We start from the raw sequence: 25,529 nt of genomic DNA, 5'->3' as shown, positions 1-25,529 counted from the left end.
TTGTACCTGAACAGGATTGACGAATTTTCCCTCAACTCTCAGTAACCCTGTGGTCTCATAGGGCTCGTTTGTGGTGGGAAAGGTAAACTGGGTGTCTTCGACAATGGGGACTTTCTCCAGTGTGAACTGAATGGTGGTGTCTTTCAATATATGGAAGGCTGATGAAGAAAAAAAATGATTCACTTCAATTATTCAAAAAAATGCTACTCACTTAAGTTATATCACAAGAAAGTTACATAAAATAGTCTGTTTGCATTATTTGCATTAATTAATCTTAAACATTACTTCTGATTTTAAAAGTCTTCTCACCTTTTCCCCGACTGAGGGATTCAAAGAAGTCATGACGTGTGAACTGTGGTTCATCCTGACTGATGCTCCCGTTGTGCGAGGGTGACATACTGGAACTTGGAATGTTATCACTTCTGGGTGTCTTCCTCAAAACCAGATGGCTCATATTAACCGAGTAAAGCCGGATGTCTTTTACCAACACCTGTAATCGCTCTCCTTCGGAGTCCTGCCCTGTAACAAAGTTCTGGATTGTTATGCTCCCCAGATGACCAACCAATAGCTCTGGGTGGCCAGGTTTGCGTGGAATGGACACAACTGGCGATTCAATGCTGATATTAAGGGTCAGCTTCACCAAGAATGTGTCTAAGGTGGGTTCCTGCTCTTCTATGGTAAGATCCTCCTCATCCTCAAATGGGTACGCCCAGCTCTGGCTCTGAGTACGAGTTCTCCGTGAGGGAGTCTCAAAGAGTGAAACCATACCGCTGTACTCTGCTGTCTTAGTGGCCAGCACTGTTGACACTTTGGTGGCGGCACTTTTCAACATAGAGCGGAAATTGTCTTCCACCTCATTGGCAGACAGACTGAGCTCCTTCAGGAACTTGGCTGAGTGGTTGTAGTGTAGGGATGCCATCTGAAGATGTAAAGAGCACTCTCCTTGGGATTTCTCCATGAGGCGGAAGTTTAAAGCTTCTGAGGGAGAACCTCCTGTGTCAGCAAAAAATGTTACTCCCCCAGGACTTGTGGAGTTATCCTCTACATTCCCAATGCTGACTACAAACTGGCTTCGGCCTCCTTCCTGAGTCAAGTCCACCAACTGCATTGACCCCAGTGAACCGTTGACGTCCAACCGACTGCCCATGGACACATTGACCTTGGTGCCACTGATGCTTGCTGTAGCAATCTTCAACCCTTTCTTCTCTGCACCTAACATAGTGCCGGTGGACACGGTCCGAAGGAGAAGCAAGTTGAGGCGATGGATTTCCACTGTTAGTTCTTTGTTCTGGTCATAGGTGGACTGATAGGTCTCCTCATGTTCCTTGTCCTTAGACTGTGTTGTAGGTTGTTGGGTTGACGGTGTCCAGGTGCTTTCTTCCTTGGGGAAAGACTTCTGGAGAAACTTGAGTAGCTCCACCATGGTCTCAGGGTTGAGAATGATGTCTAAGTTGTTGACCTGCATGGTTGTCACCTGAAGGGAGCTGTCCAGGTTCATGGAGGGGCAGTCTGAGCTGACAAACTGGTACTCAAGCTTAATAAGGGCCTCCTGGTCTTTGAGAAAGGAACTGAACGGGGAGATTCTATCCAAGAGCATACCAGAGGATGACTCACTATGGTGGCCCTGATGCTCTGGGGACCTCCCATCAGACGAGACAGGGGATGAGGGCTGGCTCTCTCGGAGGCTGCCTGTGGGTATGTCGAAACTGAGGTGCTTGTGAGAAGCCACCAAGAGGTCAAAGTCTGAGCCATAGGTCTGTAACGTATCTACCAGCAAAAGGCCATGGACAGTCAGTGAGACTTCAGCATCGTAAGGCCGCTTGACAAAATGAGCGTTTGTGCCAAATACCTTGAGGACGGAGATGTAGCGACCATCACTCTCCACACCAAGCTGCATGTAGTTAATGTTGAACTCAGCCAGGAGTAGACGGGATTCCACCAAGACTTCCCGTGTGTGCTGCTCCAGAGTCATCACGCTCTGTGTCAGGTTCTTGGCCGAACCCTGGAGCTTCCACGAGCTGTCCTCCCTCTGAAAGATGGTCTCATGGCGAAGAGTAAGAGGGTCAGGGGACCTTATGCTTTGGCCTTTCTCCTGCCCTTTGTCCCCTTCCCCCCCACTAGGACTGCTCAGCCTAGCCAGACAGCTCCTGAGGGCAGTCATCTTCTCCAGGTTGATGTGAACCTTCAGGTCTGGTAGGGTTCCTGATAGCACGGCCCCAGGGAGCTGGGGGTCTGACGTATAGCGCAGTCTTTGCTCCAGTTGCAGCAGCACGTTGAACTTCTCCACCACGTGGGTGGGCCCTACCTCGCTCTCCTGAAGATGTTTCCAGTTGTCCTTATAACGACCAACCATTATCTGCAGGTCCTTGAAGGACAGCGAGTATTTTTCATAAAGCTTTCTGCTGTAGGCCTGGGTACTTTCGGGGGATTTAAGGCTGGGAAGTTCAGTGCTTTTGGGCTGTTCTTTCAAAGGCATATCTAGTTCAGGAGGTGGTGACTCTGGGGGAGTGGCAAGTGGTGTCTGGTACTCATCATCGCTCATCTCTTCCCGTTCAGGTTGAGTGTCTTTTGAACTGGCCTTAGTGTCATCTTCAAAAAACACAAATAACAAATAGCTATGAATTCTAGAAACATCAACACCCAAAAGAATGAATATTTGCCATTTGTACATATCCTTATCACTTGCTGGTAAGATTTCTGGTAAGAGAGCTAATTTTACCTTGAGAGTTGGTAAGGAGAATCCTGCCCAAATCAACGACGACTAGCATAGGGTCCCCTGATTGGAAGTCATCAGGGAAAATCACCTGAGGTGCACAGATGTCCAGTTTCATGGTCCAGCGCTTACTGTTTTCCTACAAAGGCAAACATAGCAATGGGACTTAGACATAATTCAATTGCCAATAATCTTGTTTCACCATCCATTGAATCTCTCTTACAATGAACTCTCCCACGAGCAGCTGATCAATGGTTTGTCTGATCTCCGCCTTGGTCTGCATCTTCAGTTTGTTGTACTGCCTTCTAGCAGCCTCTGCCACTCTCAGCTCCAACTCTGACTGATATCCAAAACCTGGGGAACAAATAAATCAGTTTAAAATAAAATAATCTGCTGATAATTTATGAGATCATGGGCAAACATGGGTAAAGGAGTAATTCCATTAGCAGTGAGTGGTTTGAAATAGCTCAAATGGTGTGGGTAATGGTGTGAGTTGCATTATTTTGGCATGGTTCTCGCCTTTTCCTGGGACAATGTCTATTGTAATCTCTATATACCTATGCAGACTGTCTGCCTATAATGTGAAATTTTACCAGCGGTGGTAAAGAATCTGCACTTCTGAGCAGGACTGCTGTAACAATTGATTAAATGAGTGATCGTGATTATAGGAGCCAACTACAATTATTTTATATAACCGTAATTATTTTTGTTTTCACCTTAAGAATTTTCCTCTTCCATATTAACTTTCAAAAAAAGCAAATATGTTTGCAAATTGCTCAAGGTTTATATCCTGTTGCCCACTTCAGAAAAACAGTGTGATGACGCACAGTGTTACTAGTCATATGTCTCTGAATGAACTGAATTCATTGTGCTTCTATAGGCTATTTCTGTGCAATATATGTGATAAAACGTAGATATTGAGAGATACTGCTAAGAAAAGTTTGAACAGATTTTTTCAGACAAATAATGCCAAGGAAGCGCTTCAGAGAAAGAGGGGGAGTGTCAGAGAAATAAGATGATCACATACTATGTAATACCGCAAGATCTAAGAGGAAGTGTGAGATGAGTACGTGTTTAAGTGCATTCCAAAAATTCCATGCAGTAAATTCATGATGACTTAAGAAATCTGCCTTGTTTTTTTAAATACCTTATCATTTGTCGCTGTTAATCATTTAACTGCTTAGTTCTTTTTTGTGTTTTGCTTACTCAAGCACTTTTGGCAATGTGCCTGTAACATGTCATATAATCAGGTAATGGCTATGCCTACATTTTTCCCCCATATATATGATGCAGACATCAGCTGTAATGCTGTGCAGTCTATTGCCGTCTTTGCTGGGGATTCAAATTCAGCCTTTCTATTGTGTGTGTGTGCAAACCGTTTGAAGTTGCCAACGCTGTTTTTCCTTCGGTCCAATGTTATCATTGTAATGTAGCACAGTGAGCAACATGGATTTAGTTGTAAAGCCACAAATGGCTTCACCAATCAGCACATTGTTTATTGTTAATATTGTAACTAGGGCTGAACAATTAATCAAAATTTTATCGAAATCGATATGGCCTACTGCAATTTTCAAATCGCAGGAGCCGCAATATTTGTTAAAGGCAAAATGTGTGTCAAAATACCATTTTAAATTAAATATTGTGTGCTGCAGAGATGTCCTGGCCTACACATCATATTCTACAGATTTAAGAAAACATCTTTGTTTGGTACAGATCCCCGCAAAAATCACACCATAATCATTTTAATACGTTTTTCAATGAAAATGAGAATAATGATGTAAAAATGATCATTCCCTCTAACATCGCAAATCATATCGCAATTGCAATATCAGTCAAAATAATCGCAATTAGATATTTTTTCAAAATCGTTCAGCCCTAATTGTAACCCATGTATTTAATGTGCTCAGTTCATTACTCGCTCTCCTTGGGGAAAGAGACAATTCATCATTCAATCATTAATCGCAATTATTTGTGAGACAATAATCGTCATAACAAAATTCCATGATCGCCACAGCCCTACTTCTGAGCGCAAACAAAATGCATGCCAGCACATCACGGGAGGGCTGCACATTTCAGTATTTGTCATCGACTTACCTGAAGTGTGGACCCTTCCTTTATAGAAGAATTCAGTCACTTTCTTGATCGCTTGTGGGTTGTAGATGATGTTCAGCGGACTAGTGTTCACTTCCAGTCTCCTCTCAAACTTACACCTCACAGGGTTACGCTCATAGATCATCTCAAACACGGGTGGCGCTGAAGACTCCAAATTGCATCCTGCCACACAAAAAGCACACACTGTATGGATGCAGCTTTCAGTTCAGCTTGGTGGGGAGAGGGCAAGCTGCTGCTCCTACACCCAGACTGCTCCCACGCCCAACATGAAGATGCACAAGAAAGGTTTGTATTTTTAAATGATGTATTTATTGACTGTTTTATAGGGCTGTCCCGAATACCATTTTTTGGGCTTCGGAGCTTCGGTAGTAATCAACAGCGAATATTCGAAGCTTCGGACACGGGGGGGGGGGGGGGTGTGTGTGTGTGTGTGTGTGTGTGTGTGTGTGTGTGTGTTAAGCGTGTTAACCTTCAAATTGCTTGGCTTTCCATACACGGGTAACAGTTCACCCGACAAAGTTCACACATAGTCACAGTTCCTCCTCAAAAAAAAAACCACAGCGCTGAATACATACTTAACATACATATAACTTCAATTGATAGCCCGAGAGAGAGAGAGAGGGAGAGAGAGATGGTCGAGCGAGCTAGAAAGTGAATGAAGAGAGGGAGTGGTAGTAACGAGAAAGCCGGTGAATCAGAGAAATAAAACGTTATTTTCTGATTGTTTCACAGCGGTTACGTTCTAAAGCGCAGAGAGAGAGAGAGAGAGAGAGAGAGAGAGAGAGAGAGAGAGAGAGAGAGAGATAGAGATAGAGATAGAGATAGAGATAGAGATAGAGAGAGAGAGAGAGAGAGAGAGAGAGAGAGAGAGCCCTGTATCAAAATACCGGTAGCCTAGCTTAGAAAAAAGATTTAAAAAAAAAAAGATCAACGGAGAAATGTCTTGCTGCTGCTTCTCCTGAGTTTTGTTCAGCAAATTTGAAACTGATCGCTTGAATTTCAGGTCGTACTTTTTTCTCTGTGCCACCATGGCGATCAGCAAATGTGACTGACATTTGACTGCAAGTAAAAAAAAAAGGAAACTGCTTCGTAGCGTCAATGGCAACCGTTTAAAGATTACATATAAAATTACACTTAAAAAAACGAATATCCGAATCCCAAAATTGAAAACCGAATACCTACCCAACGAACGAATATCCGAATAGTCAAATATCCGGTCCAGCCCTACTGTTTTATGGTTGTTTTTGTAAATCCCTTTTTAATTTTAACTATTTATTGATGGATTAATATATATTTGTAAATTCTTTTTATAATACCTCTTTTTATTGCCCATTAAAATATCAAATAATGAATTACTTTATAATTTAGTCTATTTATGCATAGATTAATAAATTAATTTGTAAACAAATTTATAAATGCCTATTTTTTATTGTACAATTAGTTATTAATTAATGAAATGCTTTATTACTACTCCCGTGACACTTGTGGTCCTCCATAGAATATATGGTCTTATAGGAATTCATATGGAAAAAAAAATCATTACAACTTAATTATCTTCAGAACCAAAGGTCAAAGTGAAAGTCTCTGAGGGAGTCATTTACAAGGTTAGGACAAAATACCATGAAATACCCCATATAATAAAATAAAAGAGAAGTAAAAGCAGAAAACAGAAATCTCACCTGAGCTACTGCTGGACTGCTCAAACGGCTGGTTAATGGCAACAACAACTTTGTCCTACAACAGTGGATGGAAATTTAAAAGATATGATAACTAATTTAGATAATGTTCATTTGGATATCAACGTAGTGAGGATAGACATTTCTGTTAACATGATGAACTTCCTGGTTGCTTCAGTCTATTACTGCTCACCGTTTTGGGAGATACCAGGACAGGAAAGATGGTGCCTTGAGTGGTCAGGTCTCTCAGGAACAAACCACCCAGCTCAACAGACAACAGGGAGGACTCTGAGCGAGGGAGAGACTCCACTATCACCTTCACCCCTGTGGAAAAATGGTTATAGTCAAGTCAAATTTTACTTATTTGTAGCCTAATATTGCACAGCATGCCTGAAAGGGCTCAGAATGCCAGAAAGGGCAAAACAAAACGGTAAAAGCAGTGGTCATGTAGACCGGTGGTTCTCAACATGGGGTCTGGGGACGACCAGGGGTCCTTGAGGGGGTTCCAGGGGGTCCCCAGCAATTGATGAATTGTTAAACTTCAACATTATTTCATTTACAAGAAGTTAATACAATTAGAGAATGCAGAATAATGACTGTTTTGATCATAGTTTCACTGTTATCTCTCTACCTCAATACAGATAGTCATGGAATTCTGGAAAAATCATATTTAAGAATAAAAATATTCTCAGATTTGGGTCAGAGAGACAAAATCCATCAAATGGGGGTCTGTGGTTCTAATGTGGACTACATTTGGGGTCCCTTGATATGAAAAAAGTTGAGGATCACTGATGTAGACCACTTTTTGCACTTTTTGCACTCACTTTGAGCTTCTCTCCGCTTATTGCATAGTTTAAAGCGGGGAAGAAGGGGGGGAGAAGGGGGGTTTGGGGTTGGTCCGGGTTGGTGAGAAGAGGAACAGGGTGGAGTGTTCCACAAAATTTAAAGTGATGGGACTGTTAGACCCTTAGTCTTGTTTTTACTAAATGACTTATCTTAGGATAATTGTCCTTGAACATGGCTACATCTCCAACTGAACACCAGCTGTGCATTTTAACCAGCATTGGTTTGACCGGCATTGTTGTATTTCATAACCACATAGTTCTAAATACCAGTTTACAACTCAAAAAAGTGAGCAATGAGCAAACAAACAAACAAACTGATGGAGACTGACCCAAAAAGCAAGAAAAACAACCTAGAAGATGACACTGAAAGACCTTCCCACATTTCTGCACACTGTTCTTGTGTACCTGAGAATTCTAGTTGGATAACCCCGCTCTCGTTCAGGGTGCCCCCCCTCCTGTCCTGGTGGCAGAGGGTGACTCCACCCTTCTCCAGTAAGAACTCCAGCCGGGCGAACAGATGGTCTCTCCTGGTGAATGTGTTCAGAGTCTGAGAGTCCTCCAACGGGTCAAACAAGTCCTCTGTCTCCGCTGGCAACACAGAAGATATTAGCTTTATGAGTGTGTTTTTACACGTCTTATAGTTTGCCTGAAAATATTGAAATTTTTGCCTTATATTCATTCAGCAGCGGGCCACTACAGGCATAAGAGTGCTACCACCACTAGAGAATGCTAGAGAATATCTGACACAAATAAAAAAGATAAGAATTAGCTCTTTTTAGTATAAAGAATCAAATAAAACCAATTTTGTGGTAGTAACCTCCACTAGGACTTTTGCATGGAACCTGATTAAAATGTGACATTAGAATCAATTCAGGTTAAGTGCTTCCCATAGACAACCAGTTAGTATTGATCAATTAAATACTTGATCAGATAAATATATAATCAAACAACATCATAATATCGGAGGTGGACCACACTGACTGGCTGATATCCGATTTTATATAATATACATAAAAAAAGATTAATATATCAATTTTAAATGCAATATATCTGTAAATTGATATATTGGTCCAACAGTAGTCCAAATTAGCAAATTATTACTACCCACTATATTACACACAATACATTATATATTGCATACATAATATATACATTAGAGTTGGCAGCCTTGTTCTTAAGGCACTAGACTGGAGCGAGTCTCACCCAGTATATCCCAGTTGGCAGGGCCTGGTAGGAGCTCCTCTGGGCCCCCCTCTGGGTCCTGTGTATCTCCATACCAGCCTCCCCAGCCCGGGAACCAAGACTGCAGGTACTGGATCATCCCAGAGCTCCCGCTCTTGGGAATGGAGGTGGTGGGCGAACAGGGCGGAGGGTCGCTGACAGGCTCTCGCACACTCTGGGAGCGCAGAAAGAGGGAAACCACATTCGATAGACGAGTGAAATTACCAAATATACGCAATATAGCGGTTTGAAGTTGGTGATCGTAGACAGAATTCGTGCGTCAGTTTAAGAAAAAGTGGAAAGCGAAGCATTCTTAAAGGAATAGTTCACCCAAAAATGAAAAGTCTGTCATCTACTCACCCTAATGCCAAATGAAACACAGATGAAATTCTTAATCAATGGGGACCTGTTCTTTAGAGTTCCAAAACAAAAACAGCCAAACAATCACACTGTGAATAGAAAGACCTATACACCATATTTGTTGCAAATCATAGCTGTTGTAGTTAAGATTTGCACTAAATGATGGTGTAAATATACTGTAGGTCTTTTTGAAACTCTGAAGAACTGGTCCCCACTGACTTCAGTTGTTTTGGAGAAGGCTGCTATGGAGTTGTGCTGGCAGCCTCCCTGTGTGTTATATGGACAAACTTCACCTGTGTTTCAACTGGCATGAAGGGTGAGTAGATGATGACAGAATTTTCATTTTTGGGTGAACTATTCCTTTAAGCGGCTGTATGAATCATCTTAGCTTGCCTCTGCGATCTCTTCCTGCTTTCGGAAGCAGTCGTGGACAATTTCCCTGAGACTCTGCAGCTCCTCCAGCGTCTGCTCGTCTTCCACTCTGTCCAGCTCGTTCTGGTGGACAAGAACACAGCAAAAAAAAACAGCAGTTCAGCAAAAAGGAAACATAAAGGACGCAGAAGGCTTTCATAGTGGAATGGCTCTGCTGACTGGAGCATAGTATGTAGTCTTTCCCACATCATCCAATCATCCAAAAATGTATCTAACGTTCAGTAGATCTAACGTTGGTGAGTCCAGCCTCTCTCTTGATTGACCACTCACTCAATGCTGTTTAGGAGACACTTATTTTATGTATTTTCTGTGTGGAGAGGGTTTCCCACCAGCGTCCATAACCAACACCAGAATTTAACTTGGGCAAATAGGGTGAATCTACACCGTCTCAGTTAGTGAGGATGGAACTCTCTTCTCTGTTGCAGCCTCACTTTGTGATTCAGGCTGATAAGATGCCTGGATTTTTACATCAAAATCTTACCCAGTGCAACTTTATATACATTTCTTTATTAATCACTGAATGCAACAGCACACAAACCAAAAAAAAAAAAAAAAACAAAAAAAAAAAACTAGAAATAACCACCTCGCCTCCGCCAATAAACTTTGTTTTATCATTGCAAGGACAATCTTTATTTATTGAACATATATAATTAATGTGATTATTGGGTCAACTGAAAGGATTTTGGTGTCTGAAAAAGTAAGTGACAGCACTTCCACCGTTTTTGTAGAATGACCCAAGATCGTTTTCTCAGCTACAGTGGTAAGCAAAACATTATGATGTCCCAGTGAAGTTGACCTTTGAACTTTTGGATATAAAATGTCATCACTTCATCATTTTATCCTATTAGACAATTGTGTGAAATTTTGTCATAATTAGCGTATGAATTCTTGAGTTATGGCCAAAAACGTCTTTTGTGAGGTCACAGTGACCTTGACCTTTGACCTTGAACCACCAAATTCTAATCAGTTCACCCTTGAGTCCAAGTGGACGTTTGTGCCAAATTTGAAGAAAGTCCCTCAAGGCGTTCCTGAGATATCGTGTTCACGAGAAAGGGACCAAGGCGGGGAGGCATAAAAAATTACGATAAAATATTATAACTATTTGCCGTATATCTCGTCTGAGTTCTGCTGTTATAGTAAGGTAAGTACCTCTTCGTGACAGCTGAGTGGGGCTCCCTTGAGCCTTCTGAAGTAGAGGTTGGTGTAGATCTGGGCGTCCCGTGCCCGCTTCAGGGCAAAGTTCCAACTGTCCCGCCGCCGCTGCTCCCGGATCTCACTTAAGTTGGCCTCGATGGCAAACATCCACCACTGGCGGCAGCTGGAAGCATAAAGCATGGACATACATTATTTTATCGGCTCAAATAAAATGGTTGTTTCTTTCACACTCTGGGTTACTTTTGATAAATATGAACAGTGTTGGGCTGCATAATAATGGCTAAAGCACTAATTAGGCGACTGGGACTGATTGTTTTGCTAAATATTGTAATTATTAATCACAATTATTTACCTCGATTTTAGGAACTTTTTTTTTTACCATTTTCAATCTTTTCTGTCAGTCTTTCTATATTAGTGCAGTATTATTTTCTCAATTAATTACAATTAAGCACACACAAGGAATTCGACTTGGTGGGTTGCTCCCGTGGGTCACATTAAACGTAAAACAACACAAGTAGCATATAAAAAAATTGAAGCAAAAAAGGAGAAATTGTCTTTTAGGATTAATAATCAGGTAGATAGATAGAGTCTGAAATGGAACAGATACCTTGGTCATATTAAAGGCCCTTGAAACCTCTCACAATCAGGTAACAGCCCTTTTACACACACCCAACTTTTACACGTAATTATTTATTTTGTATTCTATTATTTTGATGTATTGTTTTTTGTATATATATATATATGTATATTTTTTTTAAATGTATGATTTAAGTTCTTATCTCTGTTTCTACAATTGCCCATTGTTTAAGGTTGTTATGTCTGTTTAAAAACCAAATAAAGTGTTGATCATAAAAAAAGAAGAAAGTAGTATGAAAGTATGAGTATAAAAGAAATGAAAAATCTCTTTCTCTTTCTCTTTCACAGCATGCACAGGGTTCTGTTGGAACCCGACTGATTTCACTGATATGGGAATAGGGGAAAAATGAAAAAAGAAAAACATAAATATGTGCAGATGTAGAAATGATTGCACTGGGTACAACCAGAAAGTCTCTCAAACAACATGAGAACATTTTCTGTCTTACTGTAGTCCTTACTGATAAGTGTGAACTTACTTCCCAGTAATAGGGACTTTGGGCCTCCACTTTCGGTAGAGCATCTCTCTCTCCCGGCGGTCCAGCTCTTTGAGGAAAGCCATGATCTGTTGGTACTGGATCTAAGAGGATATAAGCAAGACAGACATGGTCAGACAAAGTCAAATATTTTCTTCTGTAGTGAGTAGGCACTGGAAAAATACTATCCAGGAAGAGGTGATGGTAAAATGAAGGGATTCATTGACATCATCGATTATTTACATTTTTAGAAATTTGCCAATTTTGTATTTTCATAATCGATTATTTTGTTTTGAATATGGTTGCTGCAAACCCTGAGTCTATCTATGAGGATTCCAAAAACCTAAGGACCAGAGTGCCCAAATTCAATCAACTCAACAAAAACCAAACAGCATATGACTTTTTTTTCTGGAAAGAAGTGAGAGACTCGTTTTTATATATTGGGTTAGGGTTAGGATTTCCTCCAACCGGATTTCAGTGTTACACTTGTTCAATTTGAAAGGCTTAATGACATAAAGAAAGCGATTCACTTAAAAACAATTCAGCAGAATGACTAGTTTTTATTATATATTGACAGAATCTGCTTTGTTCATGTTCGTTTATGTGCTAGAAGTGTGATTTTCAGACCTGTTTCGCTAAGACGAGTTACTGTCTGCAAATCCCCGCTACGATCTATGGAATGTTAAGTTTCACTTTTGTTTTCACAGCTGGAGACTCTGTGGATTGAGCTTAATGCTGCTGGTCTGCTGTCTGTACATCTCCAAATTGCAGACATAATGTGATGTGCACATCAGGTGCATTAGAGATCGATTTAGATCCATCACTGACCAACTTTTGATTTTGTGCCTCTGTATGGGAAACACTGCATCTCACAGTCCAAAACGCCCTCTAGAGGCCATCTGACAAAGCCCATCATCTCACTAAGCGTTACCTGACTGACTGACTGACTGACTAACTGACTTGAATTTGCCTTGTAATGCCTCAGAAATACTACCTGTAAACAGAATTACCATCCTTACCATCCTGGCACAAGGTTATTAAGTGGTAGTACAAACCTGTGACAGGCGTAAGGACATGGGCTCCAACTGAACTTGGCCTTCAATTCGCGGGGTGTGGCGGGACCTCAGAGGCTCCTTGGAGGCGTTTCTTCTCAGCAACACCGAGGCACACACTGGCTCAAAGATGTACTGATGCTCGCGGCTCTGCATACACTTGGTCATTGCATCCTGTACATGCACGAAACAGTGAAAGATGACATGTGACATCACCCCATATTCCATCACTAATTAACTTCACTCAAGACCTGGGGCCGGATTCACAAAACCCTCTTAAGAAAAAAAATCTTCTCAGGTGCCATTTTTTTTCTTAACTTTAGTCTTAAGAGAAAAAAAAACTGGAAAAAAATGCTATTCTCAAAAACAGTTCTTATATATTTTCTTAACATTCTTCTTATGTTTCTTCCTAAGAAAAAACTTACGAATAAACGGTATTCTTTAAATGAAAGTTCTCAAATTTGTTCTTGATTTTCTTTCTTAACTTTAAGACAGCCCTTCACCTGTCTTAAAACTCCTACAGTGAAAAGGTAAGCCTCTAATATCATATATTTAAACACATTTTAGACAAGTAGGTTATAGTTCAAAGTCTTCATAGGTTCCCCTACACCTAACATTAAGATGAACATTTATTGTAAAGCTTTATTTGGTGTAGGGCCAGGTAGGCCTCTGTCTCATGTCTGTTGAAAATAAGCTGCAAATTTTACCAACAGCAACCAATGTTTAAATCTTTGCTCTAGTTGCCTTAAATAGGTTTTTCCCAAATTGTTTTGTAGATGGAAGCACTTTGGGTTGCCTCCTAGCCTTGTCCCCTAGCCTCCTAGCCTTGTCTCCTAGCCTCAATGGCAGTAAGCCTAAAGTTTATTAACCAGAATTAATTCAGGCCCTATTTTGAGAAGTTCTTAAGTAGGAAAATTAAAGAAATTCGTAAGAAATGAGACTGTTACTAAGAAAATATTGAGGAATTGCACTTAAGAGCCTTCTTAAGAACTTCATAAAATTTCCTCTTATGTCATTTCTTAAGATCTATCTTAAGAACACATTGGTGAATCCGGCCCCTGATATGACCACAAGTAGCAGTGGATGATTCAGAAGTCCTGAACGAGTTTCTACAATGCAACGCCAATGAAGCAGACCACATTGCGTACAGCTAAGATGGAGTTTGGCGGGACGTTCTGTCCAATTCAAAAGGGAATGTCATCTATTAAGGCTAGGAATCCAAATGTTTAGCATGTTTGCTATTGGTCCTGGACCCCAGGAAGACTAGTGGTCGTATCAGCTAAAGGGGATCCTAATAAAGAATAAAGAATACTGGTTTTAGATATTTTTGTTGTGACTCTCAGCACCTGGGATTCCCTTAAGTGTACAAAATCCCCTAATTTTCTTAGTCATGTATAATTAAGCCTAATCCTTGTCTAATGAGAAAATTGCTATGCTTTATTATTCCATATGGTTTGTAATTGTTGATGTTCGTGACTGACCTGGATCTGATTTGCAGGGAGGTTTCCCAGCATGTCGCACTCTGTGTCCCAGTAAACACTGAAGTCTTTGATCTCCAGCTGCTTCTGTCGGAGGAGCTTCTGGACCTGCCGTCGGGACAAAATCCATTCTGTTAGCTTCCATATGTAGAGCAGAGAGACTTAAAGTGCAAAGAGTCCTAGCAGTCCTGAATAGGGCCAGCTGAGGAAGCCAACAGAGCAGGCTTCCAGTGGGTTTTTGGGAGGGATTGGACTTGATTTGACTGTCCTACACTATAGGAATGACATTTATCAATTCTTAAATTTCCTTTCGATCAAAACGGTCAAAATGATGCAACTGTGGCCAAAACAACTGGCTGCATTGGAGCCGCGTGCGAGGTTGTACACCAGTTGAAATTTGAAACAAGATGGCACTGCAGCGCCTGTGTCCAGGATTAGCTGACAAGAGGAACTGGAACTATTGCTGTACAGCCTTCACCACATTTAGAACAGATTACTTTTTATGAAATGGTCAATTAATGTGGCCAAATACTTATGGTTGGGTTAGATATGTACATAAAAAAGGACATATTTCTTTCACTTTCCATCTGAATTGGGTAAAAATTACATTCAAAATCAAGCTGACTGTACTTCATACTCAGTTGTGCCATTTCACATCCAAAGTTTTCAGACTTTTTCCAGGAACCAAAACATCAACCAATGTTCACTGTCTGAATGACAGTGAAGTCTGAAGACAGTCTTCACTGTCTGAATGACAGTGAAGCTCACCCGAATGGTAAGTAGCAAATGTTACTGGTCAAATAGCCTTCAGAGTAGCCAATTACTTTGAGATGCAACTTCAAGAGATGATACTCAAGAGGTACCATGCCTCCACAAATATATCAGCTGAGCCCTAAACTATGACCAATAATGTATCAATAAAGAAGTAATGCTTTATATGATAACACTGTCAGTGAAAAAAAAAAATTGTCAACTTGAGTAAAATGGACCTAAATTTTAAGTTACAGTTGGATGGAAGAGTTGCAAAAAACTGATTTTTGTTCTAATCTGTTAGATTATATATGCATAGATTAGGGCTGGGCGATAATTCAATATTATCATTTATCGTCTTTCAGTGGAATCATATCGTGATGATATGAAGATATTTTAATATTGTGACACACATTTCTGCTGTCTAAATTGATGATGACAAGCACATTTTATTTAAAAACTCTCATAAATTGAGGTATGGTAGGAATATTATTTGAACATTTCAGTTTTGTTTGACATCACCATTCGGTTCAATGAGATGAACATTAATTTGATTATTTAACGTGATATTGCATACATGAACCATATCGTGATATATATTGATATCGAGAAAAATCCTTATGATTATCATGATATTGATTTCAACCATATCACCCAGCCCTAGCATAGATACATTAATGATTTTCACAAAAAATAAGGGAATTTAATGCAGTGCCTGCTCTCATGAATATCACTCATCTTTCAACTTTCCTAATACCCAAAAAGCAAAAACGAAGAACAAGAAAAAGCAAACATGAAAACACATAGGTAACTTCATTCTTATGAGGATCAAATATTTCAAAATCTGGATTATGAATTGCAGCAACAAATAACTCACTCTGGCCGCGGGGGAAACTTACCGGTTCTTTGGAGGAGTTTTGAGCGGATACATTGTTGATGCAAACCCCAAAGGAAAATGGCTTCTCTGGGTTGGAGAAGTCGTCCTCGAATCGCAAGTGCACATCTTGGATTTTCAGCTAAGGAAATAAGCCAGGCAATCAAAGTTCAGTCTGTTGCTAAACAAGTGTACGTGTGCGACAGTGTGTTCCTGTTAGACGGCTCACCTCGATGTTTTCCACGATCCTGGTGACCACCGAGGCAGTGACAGAGTACCAGTAGGACTCTCCTCTCTGTTCACACTCGCTCTGGGGGAGGCATAGTGAACAGATATCAGCACACTGTCCAGTAGGCAGCATTTTAGACTCATAAACAGATAATTATTTTTTTTGTTAGACCTACAACAAGTCATTTGATATGGCTGAAAATACTCTTAGATTAAAGTTGACAGTGTAGTCTTGAATCTTACAGTCCATATTCGTGTGTAATTAAGATCTATGATGTCTGGTCAAATTTTTATATCCCGGCAGGGACTTAAAGGGGCAATACATAAGACTTTTATTGCCCCATAGCACAAAATTATCACAATATACACAGCCCATCAAAAGTTTGGGGACACCACATTTTTTTTCATTTTTTACTATTTTCCATTTTTTTTCCCACAAGAATTTTACTTTTACTTAAGTACATTTTGACTGAAATATTGTACTTTTTAAATTACATGTTACTTTTTAAACTACATTTTAAATTATATCCAGAATAGAACAGAATACATATTTTTTAGGCTGTCCATAAGCAGACAATTTAATTTGCCAATTATGGAGCCAAGAGAAGAAGCATCTGGCTTTACTTTGTTTATGATTTTATTGCTATATTGTATATGTTTTTGTTTTGTTTTTTTCATTAAAAGAAGTTCAAACTCTATGTCATCTTGTCCTATTTGCATTGCATGCTAAAGATCTCTCCCTTGTCAAAAAGTAACTCAGAATACATCTAAAATGACCTACTTTTTTAGTTTTACATCAATATATTTTACATATTTACTTTTATAAACTACCAGTCAAAAGTTTGCACACACCACATTTTTCTTTATTTTTTACTATTTTCCACATTTTAGAATAATAGTAAAGACATCAAATCTATGAAATAACACAAATGAAATTATGCAGTGACCAAAAACGTGTAAAACATATCAAAACTATCTTATATTTTACATTCTTTAAAGTAGCTGCCCTTTGCCTTGATGGAAAGGCAAAGGCTTTGGAAAGAAATTCATACATAGGATCAACTTCACTATTTATATTTGTCTAAGAAACTCATTTCAAGCATTTAAGCGTAAGCCTTTAGATCAAAATGGCTTTAAGATGATGAAAAACATAGTACATTCAATCAGGTATGTCCAAATTTTTGACAGGCAGTGTATCTATATCATAATATTCACCATAATCTGTTTATCTGCAGGTTTCAAAAAAGCCGAATGTAAGACTTTTCAAGACCTTTCTAAATGCTGAATTTGAAAAAACAAATTAAATACACAAAAAGCTATAAATGGGCGAAATAACAATAACAACACCAGGAAATTAATTGATAATGGACATGAAGTCCAACTGTGTTTAGTAAAGAAGACAGGATATATTTTGTATGGCTAACCCTGATGTGTATTCATGTAAGAGTGGACATGCAGCACAAAGAAACCTGTCATTGCATAGTGAAAAAATAGGACCTGTAATTTTACAATTTAATACTTTTTTAAGGCCTTAAATTTAGCTAATTTATTTTAAGACTTTTTTCAGCCTTTCTGAGGACCCCGAAACACCCTGATTACGCAACAGCCCTATGCAAAACCAGAACCACTTGTACACAGTGAGAGAGAAAGACATTAGAGCAAGTGGCAGGGTTCACTTAGAAAACCAAAACAAAACACACAGTATCATTTTCAATCGCTCATCCACCTACTTTCCATTTGTCCTCGAGTGCCTTGAGGAGGCGTTGCTTGCGCTCCCGCTCTTCCTCCCTCTCCTTCTGCTCATCGTACTCCTGGAGCCGGGCGGGGCCGATGATCAGGTTGAGCTGGGACATGGAGATGACCCATGGGTCACTGTGAGGCCGGTAAAACGGGATCTGGAGCGTGATCTTTCCAATGAAGCCTAGTGAAAGGCGACATGATGCATGGGTCGGATCAGGTCAAACAAAATCAATCAATCACCACAGAATTTACACAGAAAAAGCTTTGTCCATATGTATCACAATTTATATTGCATTATATGATTTGTCAATATCATGCATCCCTAAAAAGGGATAAGATCACATTAACAGGAAACTATAGAATTCACCCTCCCTCTTATCCAAACTCTCACTCTCATTTTATAGACCAAATATGTTATATACCAAATACTGAAATATTGCGTTTTGAATAAACTCTCACTCTCATAGACCAAATATTGAAAAATCTATATTTTCTGGCAATAAATATGATATCTTATTCATCAACACCCTGATGAAGACCTGTGTGGGCTGCAACACAGAGGTTGTTTACTTCAATAAATGGCTGTTTTATGTGCAAGTCAAAGTGCTTAGTATCCTTCTTTTGAAAAGATTTATGTGTTTCTTCCCCCAAATTTCAATCAAAAACACAAAATGAGGATGTGTTGGCTCTGCTGTTTATCTTTGACAAGAGTACTTTGCAAAGTTTGCCCGTGCTCTCACCTCTCCTAAACACCAAACTAAACATAATTTCTTTCATTTTCATTCAGTGCCAGCTACCAAACGTGAAAAACTGCCTTGAGCAACAGCTCCCTCTAGTGCACAATATAGTACCTTTCACCAAAAATAACATAGACAATGAGAGATGACATGATGACAACTCGAGTGAAGACATGAGCTGAGGAAGACGAGGCATTCCCTACCACAACAGAGAAAGTTCTATTAGCAAGGTATGACTGGAACAGAGGACAACCTCAGTGATGCCAACCCAGTTTTAAAGATGTTCTATTAAAATAGCATGGTCAGTAGCTGTGCTAAGATCTAAAAGAGTCAAAATAGAGCAGTCGCCAGCATCAGCAGCAAGGAGGAGGTAATTATTAGTAACTTTAACTAGGGCAGTTTCTGTGCTGTGAAGAGCTCTAACACTGGACTGACATATATTAAAGATGCTGATGATGCATTCTCATTCTCAAATGGGGAGAACGAGCAATTCTTGGGATGAAACCGGATGTAATTCACAGTAGGAAAAGGATGCATTTAAGAAAGCAGTTACAATAAGACCCCCCCCTCCCACCTATGATGAGTGGTTAACAATTCTAAGAAGCATTTATACAATGGAAAAAATTACATATATGCTAAAACTACAGAGGGAGATTTTTATAGAAAGATGGACACCACTAATGGAGGCAATGGGGGAACACTGGGATTGATAACTGAACGAACATATACTTAGTAAGGAACTGGACTGCAGGTGATGCTCTGAGGTAGTCTACTGTGTCTTCTTTAAAGTGAGACAAAATAAACAGGAAATTTCATTGTTTATTTTTTGATAAATAATATGGATATTTACCTGTGTATATTGGACTGAATATGTATGTCTATGTAAGGTGAACCTGTACAAAACCCATGTTTAGTTTTGTTTTGATATGTTTGTGTTATTTACGTTGGTTATTTTCAGTATTGTTACTATTATTATTTCAATTTGTTTTGATTTATTTTTATGTTGAATTGTTCGGATATATAAAACTCTACAAAAAATGTAACCCCTTGTAAAGGAAACTGTCACCCTACGTATGTTGAAATATTTTTGATGTAATCAGAGCACATGTCACTAAACAAGAAAATCCTGATTCACTTTGTTAGCATTCCCTGGATAGACCAGCTGCCTGCAGCACAGGTACATGGTGACAGAGTGTCAGTAGGAAAACACTAAGCTCAGATTCGATTTTCTATCCTTGCATCTAAATCACTTGTTCAGCTCACTCATCCAAATAACTCAAATGTGGTGCAGAAGAGCAGAAGTCAAAGTAATTTGGCTGATAATATAATAAAAATGACTGTAGGATTTTGGAATCCACTCTGCCACTTTGACCAACAGATGAGAAAATCAGCTCCCTAACGGAGTCATTCCTATGTTCCCCAGATTTATATGGCACATAATGGGAACATGACAAAGGGTCCTATGCTCCCAGGGTCCTATGTTCAAGGGTCCTATGTTCCCAAGGTCCTATGTTACCAGGGTCCTATGTTCCCCAGCTCTATATAGCACATAATGGGAACCTGAAAAAGATGTTCCCCAGCTCTGTATTCGCTTAATATGGTTAGGGTTAGGGGTTAGGGTTAGGGTTAAACATAGGACCCTGGGAACATAGGACCCTGGGAACATAGATACGCTCTCTTCCTAACCCAACTGCCAAGGAATAGATGTTAATATAACTATAACTCAGAGGGTCTGTTCCTCACCTGCTTTGACTTCAAATGGCAGGTCAAACTCTCGGAGGGCATCCTTCCTCAGAGGGAGATTCTCCAGCTCCACCGCACCTGAGGAAGAACAAGAGCTATTCACAAAACATTCACCAGTTTCACCATGCTTGCGTCGGCTCACTTTCCCACTGGTGTAATGCAATGAGTGTGTGCAATGTTTAATATGCGTTTGTAATGTAAAATGTAAATTGGAGGTAAACGTTTGAATTGCTACGTTGTGTTTGAATAATAGCTTATATCCCGTTTAAGGTCTTATTTAGGGTAAGCTGTTTATATGTGTCTTCTATCTGAAAATGACCGTGGAAACTGAAGTAACAATGAAAACCAACCGTAAAAGGGATAAGATATATACATGCCTCAAAGTGATAACATACTGTAATAATAAAGGCACCAAATGTAGACTGTGGCTTCTTATATTTCTTCTACCTTCTTCAGAATGTATTCAAAACAAACTGCTTCCAGGGAAATGCAAAAGCTTTCATGAACTGGGTATTGGTTGATTCACTACTGTATGGTGTCATTCTGCAATAGAGAGTAGCAGCAAAACTGATATTTAGTTCTGTGAAAGATTTGCAGATGATTTAGGGCTGGGCGGTAATTCAATATTATCGTTTATCGTCTTTCAGTGGAATCATATTGTGATGATATGAAGATATTTTAATATCGTGACAAACATTTCTGCTGTCTAAATTGATGATGACACACAAATTTTACTTAAAAACTCTGATAAAATGAAGTATGGTAGGAATATTATTTGAATATTTCTGTTTTGTTTGACACCACACCTAACATTACCATTCAAATGAGATGAACATTAATTTGATTATTTAACGTTATTTTGCATACATGAACCATATCGTGATATATATTGATATCGAGAAAAATCCTTATGATTATCGTGATATTGATTTCAACCATATCGCCCAGCCCTAAGATGATTACTTAAATATGCTGGCCAATGATGATATATGACCATATCTGGGTATCGACATGATCTCAAAAAGTTGAGTATCTAGATCAGTAACAATACAGTATAGACCAGGGTAAACACAGGTATAACTAATAACATTAATGATGGTTCCATTCCATTTAGGTGCTCCAGTGCCATTCCAATGAGCCAGCATACACAATACCGGGGCCTTGGCACTGGAACACCTAAATGGAATGTTACTAGTTACACCTGTGTTTACCCTGCTATGACACGTCAAAATGGCTGCTGTGAAAAAGGTCTATTGGGGTATGATGTGTGATCACACACTCGAGGCCCTGTGTCATCCACAGGAATCATCAGACAACTTGAGCAATGACAATGGCATGCACACGTCCATTGTGTATTCACCTTTAAGGAGGGCGATGGAGAGCTGGTCTGTATTTAGATTGCTGACATATTTTCCCAGGTATGTGTTGAGGACCCAGGCAACAAGGCCCTCCAACATCCTGGGGGCTCAGGGATGGGGAGTGGGGCTCCGCGGTAAAGGTGTGGGAGGAAATACTGGCCTCTTGGTTGTAGTCTTCACTCAGGGGGGGAGGAGGCAATGTCTAATATAGACAGGACACACGGAAAGTCAACAAAAAACAGAATATTACACCGGCCTCTGTGTGTTTTGACACTTCAAAAAGAGAGTTAGTAGCTAAGCTGGTCAAGTCTGTCCTCATTCGCCCCGATATGTGACACGCCAAACTCCATTCTAATATTCGTCAGTTTAATGTTGCCTTGCTCATGAATTAAGACCTACGAATGTGTAGCTAGATTCACAGCAGTGATTCATCAAGTAAGTTAACACTTTTAATTAAAAAAAACCCCCCAACTTTCAGAATTGCTTTCCGCTGCTTGTTACCGGCGTGTTTTGGTGGAAGACGGTTGTGGTAATAATCTCGTAAACGGTCTTAATTCAAGGTCTACCTGGTTAGTTAACAAGGGCACATTATATTGCCACTTTTTGTGGAGTTCGGTTATCTCTTCATTGGTATGTTTGTTGTTCGGAGCTAGACAACTAGTTGGCCACACTTTGCCGCCAGACGACAGAGCTGAACTTTAACGTCGACTACTCACGTCAGCTAACATTACAGTTAGTTCCAGCGTTAAATGAATGTAGCGGTGGATAGTCACGGCAGAGTAGCTACCTTAACTTAACCAGCGCTGGCTGTGTGACAATAACGTTAAGACACTCAACAGAAGTTAGCTGCTAGCAAACCAGCGTCAGAACTTTAACTGGCATTAGCTACCCGTATTAACTTAACGTTAACGTCATTTACCCACAGTGTTACTGACTCACCGCCAGGTAGGACGACAGTTGGAGCTCCTCATCGACCCAGACTTGCTGAGTCCATGTTGAAGCTAGCCTAATTCCACTGTCAGTGGGTCCTCATGCCTTTTCAATACCACACAGAATAGGAATGCAATGACAGCTAGTTCAATCCCAGAAGGATCTGCCTAGCCTCAGTTGTCAGACAGTGATCCAGCCGTTGAACTAACAAGTTACTCTAAACAAGAACAAACTGAAAAACACAACAGACAGTGCACAGTGGGGCTGTGGAGACGAACAGGGCAAGGTTGTGATCCGAGCTAGCTAGCCACTTAGCTAAGGCTAGCTAGCTCGCGAAGGTTGTTAGGCGCCCAAGCCAAAAATAGATAACTGGAACTAAACTGGCGAACGCATAGGCAGCACTGTGGGAGCTAGTTTTCATAGAAAACACAGAAAACCTTCCACGATAAAGGTATGATTACTGGATTCCCAGACTCCAGAGTTCTATGTCGCTGTAGCGTAAATAAACATACTTCCTTATAGTGCTGAACTTCCAACACATACTTCCTGTCACGTGACGAAAACAAACCATTCCTCTCATGCTGTATTCATGTCAAATGGGAAAAAAACTATAGGAATGACTTTGCATTTAAAAGTGCATTGGATTGTTCAAGCCTTCAAAGCCGTTTTAAGTCAAGATGCCACGGTTGAAGCTGGGTCACTTTGATTTGTTTCATACTCAACACACCTGCACGTATTTACCATTATTTACCATAAGTACGAGCTGCCAAGTGGGAAAAACTGTTCACGTCAGTCTCCTAGTGGTAGGATTTATAGATAACAAAATTAAAATTAGTCGTTAAATACTCACAGAAGTACCATCGACTTATGCAAAGTAATGTGTGTTGCAGTTCGTTTATGGTTCATTTCAATTAAAATATGGAAATAAGCCTACACGCGAACACCTTCAAATTGTGGTAAAAAGATGTCATCCCTACTTCAATCTCAAGAATGCGCCATTAACAACAGGTACTGAAGGTCAGAATTCAGAAAGCCAGAGATATCAGAGTCCATTGCCAAACCCCAAGTTCCCAAGCCTGAAAGCCGAGGTGAACGGTATTTACTAGACGTATTTACCACTTTGAAGGTGAGGTGAACGGTATTTTGTAGTAGGAAACTCGTGTATACCATCTTTCCCAGGGGACCTGAATGCAGCATGTTGCCTCTTAGTGTAATCCGTAGAAATAAAGTGTCTCAACTCTCATTGCGTTGCATTTTATAGTTTTTTTTGTTTTTGTTTTTTTTCAATTCTGCTGTTTTAATATGCACACTCAGGTGAAGTCTGCATCCATAGCAAATAACCCAAAGTAGGGGGGAAAAAATCATAGGGAAAAAAATATTATTAATAATGAATAAATAAATAAATACAAATCGGGAAAAAAAATCATCTTTGTAATAAAAGCAACCCAACCAAATCAGTGTCTGTGTATTTCTAAAATATAATATATACAGGGAAAACGGAGGCGTAGCCATCATTTCATCATCTAAAACATTAGGACGTCACCAAACGTGCTTGACTAATCAAACGGCAAAAAGAACTGTGCAATTAAATGATAAAAGTAGCGAACTATAAGGTGATTAAAACAACTGGATTACTGTAGCAAAAAAAGAAAAACTTTACGGTGATTTACGGCGAATCCATGACATTACTTGAATAAATGCAGTGAATACAAAACTACATTGGAGTCCATTCGAATCGTAACAATGTCAAATCAATGAAATGTTAACTTTATCATTAACATGCCTTTAATAAAGTGTCTAATTTTAATATTTTCCTTCAAGTAAACTCTATCTAGCAGTAGGCTAAGTAATTTGTCCCACGCTGGGACTTTTACTGGGCCATTTGATTTTAGGACACATTATTACCATCATGTTTTGTTTATGTTTTTGATTTGCTTTGGGATTTTCTGTTTTGTCTTTTTTAATATTTTATGTGTATTACTTAGGTAGAGGCCAGAGGTCTCTCTCTCTCACCCTGCACCACATATTAGGGCTGGGCGATATGGTTGAAATCAATATCATGATAATCATAAGGATTTTTCTCGATATCAATATATATCACGATATGGTTCATGTATGCAAAATCACGTTAAATAATCAAATTAATGTTCATCTCATTGAACCGAATGGTAATATTAGGTGTGATGTCTAACAAAACAGAAATATTCAAATAATATTCCTACCATACCTCATTTTATCAGAGTTTTTAAGTAAAATTTGTGTGTCATCATCAATTTAGACAGCAGAAATGTGTGTCACGATATTAAAATATCTTCATATCATCACGATATGATTCCACTGAAAGACGATAAATGATAATATTGAATTACCGCCCAGCCCTAAATCATCTGCAAATTTTTCACAGAACTAAATGTCAGTTTTGCTGCTACTCTCTATTGCAGAATGACACCATACAGTAGTGAATCAACCAATACCCAGTTCATGAAAGCTTTTGCATTTCCCTGGAAGCAGTTTGTTTTGAATACATTCTGAAGAAGGTAGAAGAAATATAAGAAGCCACAGTCTACATTTGGTGCCAAAGACGATAAACGATAATATTGAATTTGAGTTTATTTTTTCCCCATGTGTTCTCTTTCTTGTTTTTAAACTGTGCAAAATAAAAGCTGAAAACTGAAACAGAAACTGAATGAACTTTTCCCTATATCCTCGTTTCCCCACACCTTGCCCGCCTTTTGCTATGTCCCATAGAGTCACTGGCTGCAGTACGGGCATTTCTACCTCCATTGACGGTAGTAAAAAAAAAAACATGCAGTGACCGTCTCCTCCACAGAGAGGCGCAGTTGTACTGAGACTGACTGGAGCTCACTGTCACATCTAATGCTGTACAGGGCTGGGACCTGTGGTAACACCAGCCTATCCTACAAGCTTTACTGAACATTTACTGAAGGTAAAGGTAAGATTACCAGTAAAATATAGACTACCAGTCAAAAGTTTGGACACACCTGATTGAATGTAC

The 25,529-nt window shown here is 39.6% G+C and overlaps 1 protein-coding gene across 1 annotated transcript in view; it reads right to left on the bottom strand.

Moving 5' to 3' along the window:
* The window catches only part of vps13d (vacuolar protein sorting 13 homolog D), an 85,514-nt gene extending 62,882 nt beyond the window's left edge, over positions 1–22,632 (bottom strand). The window contains exons 1-20 of the mRNA XM_071537379.1: positions 22,523–22,632; positions 21,586–21,785; positions 20,226–20,303; positions 17,736–17,926; positions 16,007–16,087; positions 15,803–15,919; positions 14,157–14,261; positions 12,679–12,849; positions 11,627–11,727; positions 10,509–10,677; positions 9,321–9,422; positions 8,535–8,742; positions 7,752–7,934; positions 6,695–6,825; positions 6,505–6,559; positions 4,808–4,987; positions 2,937–3,067; positions 2,720–2,852; positions 310–2,589; positions 7–158 (exon numbers count right to left, since the gene is read on the bottom strand). Of these exons, the coding sequence (XP_071393480.1) occupies positions 7–158; positions 310–2,589; positions 2,720–2,852; positions 2,937–3,067; positions 4,808–4,987; positions 6,505–6,559; positions 6,695–6,825; positions 7,752–7,934; positions 8,535–8,742; positions 9,321–9,422; positions 10,509–10,677; positions 11,627–11,727; positions 12,679–12,849; positions 14,157–14,261; positions 15,803–15,919; positions 16,007–16,087; positions 17,736–17,926; positions 20,226–20,303; positions 21,586–21,682 (4,665 nt within the window). The 5' untranslated portion in view covers positions 21,683–21,785; positions 22,523–22,632. The remainder of the gene's footprint in view (positions 1–6; positions 159–309; positions 2,590–2,719; positions 2,853–2,936; positions 3,068–4,807; positions 4,988–6,504; positions 6,560–6,694; positions 6,826–7,751; positions 7,935–8,534; positions 8,743–9,320; positions 9,423–10,508; positions 10,678–11,626; positions 11,728–12,678; positions 12,850–14,156; positions 14,262–15,802; positions 15,920–16,006; positions 16,088–17,735; positions 17,927–20,225; positions 20,304–21,585; positions 21,786–22,522) is intronic.
* Between the last annotated feature and the right edge of the window lie 2,897 nt (positions 22,633–25,529).

The sequence above is a fragment of the Centroberyx affinis genome, unplaced genomic scaffold, assembly GCF_046629955.1.
Source record: "Centroberyx affinis isolate AG114_WGS23_722 - 3 ecotype Tasmania unplaced genomic scaffold, CSIRO-AGI_Caff_v1 ptg003027l_1, whole genome shotgun sequence".
NCBI classification, from domain to species: Eukaryota; Metazoa; Chordata; class Actinopteri; order Beryciformes; family Berycidae; genus Centroberyx; species Centroberyx affinis.
Note: the sequence above shows the minus strand (reverse complement) of the source record. Positions and strands in the feature narration are given on the sequence as shown.